Source organism: Anopheles bellator, chromosome 1, assembly GCF_943735745.2.
Source record: "Anopheles bellator chromosome 1, idAnoBellAS_SP24_06.2, whole genome shotgun sequence".
NCBI lineage: Eukaryota > Metazoa > Arthropoda > Insecta > Diptera > Culicidae > Anopheles > Anopheles bellator.
Window position 1 is genome coordinate 32,765,334 of NC_071285.1, and position 11,867 is coordinate 32,777,200.

At 37.8% G+C, this 11,867-nt stretch overlaps 1 protein-coding gene across 1 annotated transcript in view; it reads left to right on the forward strand.

Annotated features, from left to right (window-relative positions):
• The window catches only part of LOC131205870 (eukaryotic translation initiation factor 5B), a 33,832-nt gene extending 22,752 nt beyond the window's left edge, over window positions 1-11,080 (forward strand). Inside the window, exons 6-8 of the mRNA XM_058198159.1 lie at window positions 3,166-3,273; window positions 5,134-5,295; window positions 10,909-11,080. Coding sequence (XP_058054142.1) covers window positions 3,166-3,273; window positions 5,134-5,295; window positions 10,909-11,016 — 378 coding nt within the window. The 3' untranslated portion in view covers window positions 11,017-11,080. The remainder of the gene's footprint in view (window positions 1-3,165; window positions 3,274-5,133; window positions 5,296-10,908) is intronic.
• Window positions 11,081-11,867: the final 787 nt, after the last annotated feature.

Sequence of the window (11,867 nt, forward strand, 5' to 3'; positions counted from 1 at the left end):
TCAGTATCGACGTGTCACAGTATTTTTTACAATGGGAAAAAGTTAGCATCGTGCAGTTATTGAATTTTTATTTTTGGAAAGTTTTGGAAAGCAAAGGAAATTAATGGACGAATGTTGAAAATGTATAAGGACACTTCGCCTTAGTACATTAAAAGTGGAGTTCCTGAGTTTACACGTGGTCGTACCAGTCTTCAAGACGATCCACGTCAAAACATCCAAAAACAGACACAACACCTGAAATCTTTAAAAAAATACTGGATGTCCTATTGGAAAATCGTCGAATCACTGAAAGAGATTTAATATAAAGCCTAGCCATATCATTGAGCAGTATAACCAATAGTTTGACTGAAGTATTGGGTTTCAAAAAACTGTGTGCAAAATTGGTGCGTACTCGTTATATATGGAACAAAAACGCATTCGAATGAAGCTTTCTCGGCAACATTTAGAACTTTCTCAAATAGATAAAGTGAATTTTGTACATTGTATCACCATTACGCACTTCGAGTCTAGCGAGGAAACCGAAATTTGATTGGTTTGGTTTGCTTCAAAAGACGAAGAATTCTTTCGTCGTGACATCCACCATTTTGCATAAAGATGGGAGAAACGAATAGCTACTGATGGCACATACTTTCAATAAAATAGATTTTTTCATTTCAATGCAATAAACATGTGATTTCATTGAAAGAAATCTTCTTTCATACTCTTAAACCTTTTAGGTCCTGACGTTAGGCAGACTCCATTGGTGTCGACGAGTAATCAATACGTGATTTATTTTATCGGCAACACACTCTAAATTTATATTGTTCCTGCATTATCTGCCCTATGGCCTATAGTGTGCCGAGAACTGTACTCTTCGTTGACACCATACATAATTCAAGCACAACACTCGCGGAACGAATTTTTAATTTCATATTTTAAAACATACATATTTCACGTTGAATAGGTACGTCTCTTCAGCACATTTGTTGTTCATTCTGAGCTATTATCAAAATAAGTGATCGACCTCTGAGTGGTCGAATTGTTTCTGAAGTGCCATCGACTTGTTGAATTGCACAATTGTCTCGAAATTGGATGAAGCATAAGACATACCCCCCTATTATGAAACTCGAATCGTGAACTCGAACGATCGAGTGAACACAGTAAAAGAGAAAGCAGAATACAGCAAGCAAGAAGGCAGAAAGAGAAAGCTATAGCAAAATGAACTCAAATGACCGTTCGAGTTTCGAGTTCGAGTTTCATAATAGGGAGGAATGTTTCAATTTATTAAATTATTTGGTGTAAACTACACGTATATCAGTACCATGTATAATAGGAAAGTAACGATCGAATATCAGAAGGCTAAAATGTAACGGAGAATGAAGATGGATGGGAAGTGTAAATTCATAATTCAAATCTGAGGTGTTTCCTCTCACAACCTGAGATATTCCATGTGCCCAAAACAAAAAACAACTATAGATTAAAGTTTCTCGCAATGACAATTTAAGTAATGTTGTCAATAACAATAATGTAAGTAAGCAATAACGACTAATTTAAATATCGTTTCAAACATTCGCAAAAAGTTATAACCTGCGTACATCCAACAGATAATGCCCACGATCGTGTACATGACGTTCGGATCGTTGTTCTACATGTGAAAATTTTCGTTGATCATTGATCAGAGAAGATCAGAGAGTTTACTCAAAGAAACTCGATTTTTTTTTTATATTTTCAGTCAAAAGAGACCATGGGTAGCATCGTTCGCGAGCGCGTCATTGCGTTGAGCGACTGATATAGCGTAATTTTATTTATAAATCCAAGGTCACTCGATCCATCGCGCGTGATGCGCACGCGTCATACACGTTTCATTCAGAAGACGCTAAACTGCAACTCGAAATTCGAACAATATTCGAAATGCTCTTACGGATTTTTTCATCTAGCGCAATATTTCAGCGAGCTTATAAATTTCATTCGTTGCAAGAGAATTTAGGATTTTCTTTCAACAATCTGTTTCAATGTCATAATATTTTAAACGTATTTATACATAATGAATATTTACGATCGCACTTATTGCATCTTTTATGTGCACGCAGTGCACTGGTGATGAAGTTTGTGCAGATTTTGGAACATACAATGCTGGCCAATAAAATAGGCAAAAGTATTTAAGCTGCATTATTTGATCTTTTTTCAAAACCTATTGCATTCACAGGTATTTTAATAATAAATAGCACAAGATAGTAGTACTAAAAATAAGATAAAGATAATCTAAAAGAGGTAAAAATGTCTAGGAATTCGCTTAGTACAGTAGAAAACATTTAAAAGTACCTGGCCAATGACATAGGCAAAACTGAGAATAAGGTAAATTTTAATTAATTAACACGGTCTTCTTTTGCTAATATCAACAGTCAATATATTATTTCAAAATTAGTCAGTACCCTGTGTATCCGCCGTTGTTTTGAAGCTTTTCATGCACTCTACTTGGCAGCGAATCGACCAAATCCTGACAAGTTATTACTGGAATGGATTACCATTCCTGCAGCACTTTTTGCCACACTTCATCTTTCTTTAAAAATTTTGCCCAGCTATTAGGCAAAACTGACACATTATTTCCATCAAACCACGATTTCATAAGCTTCGACGTATCTTTGAGATCGTTGTCTTGTTGAAATACCTATCGCAGTGGCATGTTTTCTTCTGTGTCTTCCGTGATTGTTTTATACTCGAGAGCATTCATGGTGCTTTTTTCTGAAAAAAGGACGTACACCAGCCCATGAAAAACATCCCCAAATCATGATACTTCATCCTCCATGTTTTACAGTTTTTTTTGTCAACCTAGAATGGAATTCTTCGCTAGCAGGTCGTCGAACATTCCGCTGAGAGTCCGATCCAAACAATTTTTTTTTGTTTCCAGACTTTCGCCAATAACGTCCCACCATTCTACAAAGAAAGCATTATGAAAAGCATATTTCCATAAAGCATAAAGCGTTTTCCAACAAAACGGAGCATATTTCACGTAAATCGGACAATTGAAAGCATCTTAAATAAAATTATGAGATCCACGCAGAAAACGCCGATTACTTTTTCCCCAGCCTTTATATAGATTTCAGTCATTTTTTTAAAATACATACCGATATACCATATAGACGATCTAATTCTGTTATTGTGTCAATTATTGATTTTTATTTGCAGATCCTACCTCAGTTTGTGTTTAACTCGCGTGATCCTATCGTGATGGGTGTTATTGTAGAAGCAGGAGTCGTTAAAGAAGGCACACCAATCTGTGTTCCCAGTAAAGAGGTAAGGGCATGTTTTAAGATTTATGCAGGGTGCGCCATAGTAACAGGACTTATTTAAATGAATTTATTAATTAATTAGAATTAATGAATTCATTAATTAGAGCTGAAGATTTCTCTGAGAAATTGCTGACTAACGGTAATGGTCGAGTACCTGTCGACGAATCAAGCGGATTGATTTCATTTCCTCAGGATTTCTGTAACTTTGAAGTCATCGAATCGAAGAACTTATTAATAAAGTATTCTCAAACATCATTTCCAACTAAATCAATGAATGGTCGAGTGAGCGAGCAATTTTAGGGGCTAAGAATATAGATGTAGAACACCTAAATCACATAATTCAGCATAAGATCCTTGGAACTATTTGCTCGTTCAAATCTATTGACTGTGTGACAAATGAAGGTGAAGCCACCAACTATCCAAATATTAAATACTAGCAGACCGGCGAACTTTGTTCCGCCCCAATGGCAATTAGACCCCGGTGATAGAGCAGTTGGTAACGCCCGTCGTTGTCACGCAGCTGGCTTGGGTTCGAATCCCGATATCGGTATGACAGTGGGGTTGGTTGGCGCATGACCAACAACCCCGCCCGTAAAAACAAACCCTTACAGAAAGCATCATAGATTAAAATGGTCTCTGGTGCAGGCTAAGAACGGCCAGCGGTTGGACAATTTTTTTGGCATTGTGGAATCATTGTGACGCGGCCGGAGTATAAAAAGTGTCCTATTGCCTTCTTTAGGTTCTAAGCTACCTCCCTACCAATTTTCAGCCAAATCGGTTCAGTCGTTCTTGAGTTATAAATTTTTTACGTACATGAATCACACGACTTTCTTTTATATATTACAATATTGTAAAATGCACTCATTTTTCTTATCTGCTTATTGCTCGGTCTCTATTTAATTTTAACCGACAAGCCGTAGTTAATAGCAATCTTCTTTCTAGGAACAGATTATCTCATTTCATTTAACCTCATTTCAACCTAGGTAGTTATATTAATAAGCTGAATTGTCGAATGTTAGGGCTCGGAAAACCCACACGTTGTCCAAGAGAAGCCAATGCACCCACAACGAGTGGCTGTTTGTGGCGGATTTTGGTCAGGCCCATTAGCCACATTGGCCCATTTTTTATTGAAAATGAAGAAGGAGCCGTAACTTTCAATGCCGTACGCTACCGAGAAAGGTTGGCTAATTGATTCTTCGGCGACATTTAAAATGACAACTTGGACGACATTTGGTTTAAACAAGACGGCGCTACGTACCATACAACGACAGTCGATATTTTACGCCAAATCTTCGAAATCCAAACACTAGATGAGCCGTCCAACACTAGATGGACCACAAATGCACTGCAAAAAATGACGAAAGAGGTTTGAAATATCTAACAACAGGTTTTCCTTCCATATTCCCGATGGCACCCATAATATTCCCGACACCACCAAATTAGTATAAATTTGGCTCTCAATGAGATCTAATTTACGCAACTCGGTGTGTTTCAAAAATTCCTAAATCTTTTATGGTTGCGAAGAAATCACGCTCATCTTACAATCTACTGTGGATAAACAATTTAAATTTGCTGTCAAACACATTTGTAAAGAATTTTATCTGCAGTTGTTAGGCCCCGGCTATCGTTAACTGTTCAAATGTATGCATGTTGCTCGTACAAAGTGACAAATTGTACGTAGACTAAGCGATTAGGGCAAACATTTAAACGGGCTGCGCTTGTGTTGGTAACTATAGCAGAAGAGGGGTCGTTCTGTTTTCAATTTCATACGATTCCTACAAAACTTCTTATAGTATATGCTTTTCCTACTTTTTCTGTGTTATATCTAAAATTCCATTTTAATTTTCCTATTATTATTTCACAGTTCACGGATTTAGGCGTTGTAACGTCGATTGAAGCAAATCATAAGCAGTTAGAAACAGCTCGAAAGGGTCAGGAAGTATGCATCAAGATTGAACCGATTCCTGGCGAAACGCCGAAAATGTTTGGACGTCACTTCGATGAAACCGATTTACTAGTTAGTAAGGTAAGTAATAAGCCAATTTTCCTTTCGTACATTCTGTTTTTATCATTGAAGCGCATCTTTTCTGAAATTAAAAATTTATATGTAAGGAAACAGAAAAACTTCATAAAAATGATGAACTGGAACAAGAAGCTTCTAATTTAAATCATAGCTTACTTAATGTAAACCATAGCTTACCACAGTTTTATTATATACAGGGTATTCAAACAATCGTTCTTTTTTCATTTTGTTATGAAACAGAAACGGTTGAATACTTTTCGGTGCTTATACATATATTTGAAAGGTTGATTCTTGAAATTTATGTACCAAATACAATTTCGGTTGCAGCAAATTTGAATATATGTAAAATTTATTTCCACAGTGGTAGGTCTTAAATACAACGGTACGATATTTGAAAAGCACATTTCATTTAAGCTTATTTCCACCTCCGTGGCTATGTTAATAAGCAAAATTGTCGTTTTTGGGTTGGGAACCCACACGTTGTGCAAGAACAGCCAGTGCACCCAAAACGAGTGACTGTTTAGTGATGATTTTGGTCGGGCGGCATCATCGGCCGCCGTATGAATGAATGAAGAAGGAGCCGCCGGAACCGTCGAAGACGTACGCTACTGAGCAATGTTGGTTGATTGGAATTGAACGCTGCGAACACGCTGCACGCACGACTTCGTTCGGCATTTCACCCCAGATTTTGACTAAACGATTCTTAAAAGTGTTTAAACTCATATGCTTTACGTTGTTTAACTTTCCTAGCATCCCCAGATATGTATCCCCAGATAATCGAGTGGGTTTAAATCAGAAAACGATGAAGGCCATTCAGAGAAACTGATGAAACATGGCAAATTTTATTTGCACCATTTCTGAACAACCAATGCTTTATGCGCAGGTGCTGAATCGTGTTGAAACTGGCACTTGTTTGAAATTTGTTCACAAATTGATGCTCGTTTGTTCAGATTTGTAGATCTGCGTCAGTGACATTAATGACGTCTCCAAAGACATCAGTTACGCAGACATTGTTATCGTATCGCAGCGTCTGGACCACGCTTTAGACATAACGAAACGGTCTATATTGCCGAGATAGGACCAGATATAATCGAAAATGTACTCGAAATAGGTCGAAATAGGGCTACTGCCGAGCCAACTGTGGTGGACATTGACAAAAAAATATCTATATAGATATGAACCCTTGGTGGCTCGGGACGCCGGACGTGCTACTGTGTGCGTTTAGCACCAAGCTCGAGCGTCGCGCCGCTGTCGAGAGCGACGCGAAAGTCAGTAGCCGAGTAGCAGTGGACGAATAAAGACAAATAAAAGTTGCCCAAACTTAACTATATATATAAAAATGGTTGTTTGTCTGTCTGTCTGTCTGTGCGTCCCGTTTTTTCTCCAAAACTACTGAACCAATCCACTTGAAATTTTGCATAACGTAGTTTTGTGACACCCGATTGTTAATAGGAAAATTTGACCCTCCCACACCTCCGGGAAGCGGGGGTTCCCATACAAATGTAACGTAACGTAACGTCCCATACGTAACGTCCCATACGTAACGCCCCATACAAATGTTTTCGAGCAATTCGAACCAACTTCGGCAGGCGGGGGTTTTAGGGGTGGGGAAATGTTCTGGTGAATGTTTGAAACTTAAAAAGAAATGTCATTACATACTTATGCCAAATATTTCCAAAAAACTCCTTGGAGGAAAATAAAGTGCATTATCCTGCCCGTAATGCATGCCATTGGGCTTAAACAATATATTCAGTAATATTGTTTAAGCCCAATGGTGTGGTAAATTCTACAGTCGTTAGTATAATTGTTTACTAGATTGTTTCAAATAATTACAATAATTTTCTTAATATACGAGACGTCTTACTATTCACTCGAATTTTCAATGGGTTACAGATCTGGGTTTTGGCCTGAATAGTGCGAAACCCTAATAGTGTCATTTTCGATATTTGATGTACAACATGACTACTTGTATAATGGCAAATACGACGTATTTATTCAGGAATGAACCCCTCTTTCATTACATTTTGAAATGTTTTTGAGTAAACACGACTCAAAAAGATGGTAGTTCCATGCCAGAAATGCATTTCCAGACTATAATACCTTTGTCAGTTCTATGTATAGATGGCGCGAAACCTCTGTCAGTTGCTTCTTACTTTTCGTTTATAGGAAGGTTTGGTTCAAATATAGGAGAATCTTTGTGTTCACCCGTTCTTAACTTTCATTAATTTTCTGGCAATTCATCAGCCCAGAGCACATTTCCAGAATGTCAAAACGTGTTGATAGTCAAATATAATTTTTGACCAATTTTTCTTACATGATATGCACAAGAGGGCTTTATTGCCCTTCTATGTGGTATTTTAGTAAACAAGAAGATAGTTTCAAATAGATACACGAATGTCCATAAATTTTACGTATTGTTTTAATTTGATTATTTTGTCGATTACTGTTTCTTTTTTTTATTTCAATTTTGTGAATTTTGCAGTACTCAAATGCATATGTAATGGATGAAGAATCAAAGACGCACTTTGTATCGCACACTGTTTTCCTTGAGTTCACGTAGTCTTTGTTCTTTCCACAATCGCTTCTTTTTCTTGTGAAGTCATTTCTCTTATTTTGTGAGCTTATTATGAGGGATTACAACTGCTAAGGGCACAAACAAAACATATGAGTGTTTTAATGAAAGTATTGTCCGTCGTTAGATATTACTTTCTCCCATTTTTCATGCGATTCTCGGGTTTCGTGTCGATAGAACTTCTCATCTTTATCAGCGATCCAATCAGAGATCCATTTGTCAATACTGTTTTAAGAACCGCTGTGCTGCCAAATTGTTACTCATGCAATGGAACAAATAGTAGTTCGAAAGAGCAACATCTAGTGAATACGGCGGCTGGGGTAACAGTACTTTTACAGTACACATACTTTTTAAATCTGTAAATGTTGAGGTTGATGCTAAACTTGGTTAAAAAATTATCTGTATTTCAGTTTAGGCTCCTCTCCTTGTCATCTTATATGAAAAAGTGACAATCAATGAATCGGTCGGTTTGACCAAGTTCGGCTTCGCCGATAGGCTGTTTCTACAAACGGTTTCATTTTCATTTAAGTGTTAGGTGTATTTGTGACCTTTCGAAGTTGCTGTTCTTTAAATTTAGCGGGCCGTACTAATGGCATCATCTTTTGAGCATTGTATAGCTGCTACTACTGTTGTTGTCTGCTTTATGTGCAAACATGGTCAGCGAGTATGCTTTTCTACAAGCGCCTACAACGCAAATGAATATGTTTGACTGCGAAAAAGGGCAGCCTTATAAATGTGCCGGCAGGGCTTAAAATAGCATGCCTAGAAGCATGCCAGTAAAACGAGTTCTACCTCAGATCATCGAGAACGAGAAGGTTGCGTGTTTATGATTATTCAAGTAGTAAACGAGTGATAACTCTTTCAAACAAACGAAAAACAAAAACAAACTACCATGCTGGAAGATCTTTACGTGTTTAGTCAAAATCGCCGTTTTTAAATTTTTTTTAACCGATTTAAGTACTTCGATTTTGCTAAAGTTTTGCTCATTCTATCATTGATTTCTACACGAATAGCATAAACTACAAGTCAACATTTTTTGCCATGTTGCAATGAGCCATGTTACGATGCAAGCCCGACAAATCAAGGCTGCTCGATAATCTCGGTAGCCAACAAAATTTTGAGCGATTGTCAAATTATGTGGGATCCAACGTGAACATAATTTTCGCACAGCTAAGTGTTCATGTAAAATCGCATATATGCTGGTGGAACTAATGCTTAGGGATGCCTCAATCTCACAATAGGTTACATGACGATCTTGCTTAATCATTTCGTGCACAGCATCGATGTTTTCTGGCACTACAGTCGATTTTGGACGACCTTCACGAAACTCGTCGGACAGCGAACTACGACCACGATTGAATTCACTATACCAGCGATACACAGTGGTTTTTGATGGAGCTTCATCGCCAAAAGTCAAATTAAGTTGATTGACGCACTCTTGTTGTAATAATCCACGTCGAAAGTCGTAAAAAATCATCGCTCGAAAATGTTCACGATTCAGTTCCCTTTTTTTTGCCGAGACGAAACTTTCAACTAAATATAAAATAAACAAATAGCGTCCGTATGACAAAATGTTCTGAGTACGTATGTCGTCAAAAATGTCAAACTTTACGATGGAACCATCAGATGGACTCACATGACATCAGTGTTGCCAATTCCCGAAATATAAATTCGTATAAGGCATGCGCACGCGGCTACTCACTCTCTTCCTCCGCGACGGCTGAGCTGAGCAGACGTGCCGACGTGCACTCGTCCATCGCTCTCACTCTAATCCTGTGTCAACTCTCATGCGCTTGAACACACGTCCACCAACCGGCCAACAAATACGTGATAGTAAAGAAAGCTACATATCAATTCGAATTGTTTTCTGAATGAGGTAACATCCGTGCTACGACAACGGCACGAGACATGACAAATTTATTTCCAAAGTGGTAAGTTTGAGTCATTCGTCAAAAGCACATTTCATTGAAGCTCATTTCCACTTCGGTGGCTTTGTTGATAAGTAGTATTGTGGTTCGAAAAATCCACACATCGTGCAAGAGAAGCCAATGCACCGAGTGACAACGAGTGACTGTTTGATGCGGATTTTGGCAGATTCTTTGGCGAAACTGAAGCTGAGAACTTGGATGGCATTTGGGCACAGGACGGCGCTACGTGCCATACAGATCCAAATTCAAGTTGCTATTGCCGAAATAGGACCAGATACAATCGAAAATGTATTCAAAAACAGATCGACTTAATGTGCTACTGCCAAGCTAGCCGTGGCGGACATTTGATCAAAATTGTTTTTCATAAAAAAGTTGAAAAATTAACCTTTCAAATAAATATTTAAGCATTGAAGAATATTAAGCTGTTTTTGTTTTAGAACCAAATGAAAAAGAGAACGCTTATTTGACCACCCTGTATATCCGATTTTCAATTTTTTGTAACGTTAGGTTGCTACACAGGTGATAAGTTCGGCTATTTTGAGTAATCGGTTAATTTTTGACAGCTGTTTTGCTTAGAAAAGATTTGGCTCATCGTCGATTTTATTCGTCGATCGTCGAAAAAATGGTAGGCAAGAATCTTTATCAAATTTTGTTTGAAAAAGTCAAGTTTGTTCGAATGTAAACAGGTTTGCTTACAGTTTTTTCGAAGCAATCCGTCACAAACATCCGAATTTTCGGGAAACCCAAAATTGGCTGTCGTGCTCCTGCTAATACATCGTGCTTTCTGCGCGAATTTTTCGCCAAAACAATGCGCTGCGCGAAGTTCTGGCCAACAAATGAGGCCACAGCCACAGCCATTCCCCAGATCTGGTTCTCTGTCAGCTATTCCTGTTTCCAAAACTCAAATTACCGCCTCGTTTGTGTTTACATTTAGGATTTCCAAAATAATTACACTTTTCGTGTTTTCATGTCTAGTACCTATGTTTGTGGTCTGTAAGCTAGTTGTCCATACATTCTCTCTATAACTTTCAATTAGGTTAAACAACGTTTGATTTTAAACGTAAGGTATTGTGTTCTGCCTAAAACGGTTTCGTTATTGTTATTTTTTCGTTACAGATTTCTCGTCAAAGTATTGATGCGTGCAAAGACTACTTCCGCGATGATCTTCTAAAATCCGACTGGACATTAATGGTGGAATTAAAAAAAACCTTCCAGATACTGTAGCTGGTATATTAAAGGAAATCTTTTCACTATTAAATAGAAAAACCTTTTTTCATAAAAGGGTCGACTTATGGTAATACGGCTGCGCGTTACCTTCTTCTTTTCAATAATATATCACATCTGTTTTTTCGCATACCACCTTGACCAAAACAGCTCCTTGATTTTTTTTAATTTGATGATATCTTATTATTTTTAAAAATCAATACTCAATCAATCAATTCTTCAAAGTATCCCTCATCGACTGCAACGCATTTATACCAACGGTTGATCTGGTCCTCAAAACATTTGTTTAAATTCGATGTTTAGTATTTCCATTAGGGTCATCTTCGATTTTTGGATTATCGCTGCTCGGTTGCTAAAGGCCGGTCCACACGCTACGATTTCTGGCTTCGATTTTTAGCTACGATCTGTCAAAGGTCCCTATTATGATTCTCGAACTCGATCACGCAGTGCACTCAAACGTTCATCTGAGTTCATTTTGCTATCGCGGCAGTCGTCGAGTTTCCGTAACGGTAGCTTTCAACTGGATGAACTTTTTCTCGATCAATCGACTTCTCACCGCATTACGGTTTTCAAACGGGTAGTCGAATTTGACAAACGGACTTCCGTTACCTTTTTGCTATGGAAAGAGCCGTTCTGTTCCGATGTCTTTGACTTTATCAATTAGTTTGGATTGTTTATGCTGCGCCGTGCAAAGATAATGATATTTTCAAAGATAGTATGTATTTTGGTGATGAAAAATTCAATTTGTCAAATTAACATCGCAATATTTTGCAATGAATCTTTGTATTTTCAGTTCCTTCACGTTTCCGATAGCGACAGTAAGCTATCGGAAACGTAGAAATCATCAGAAA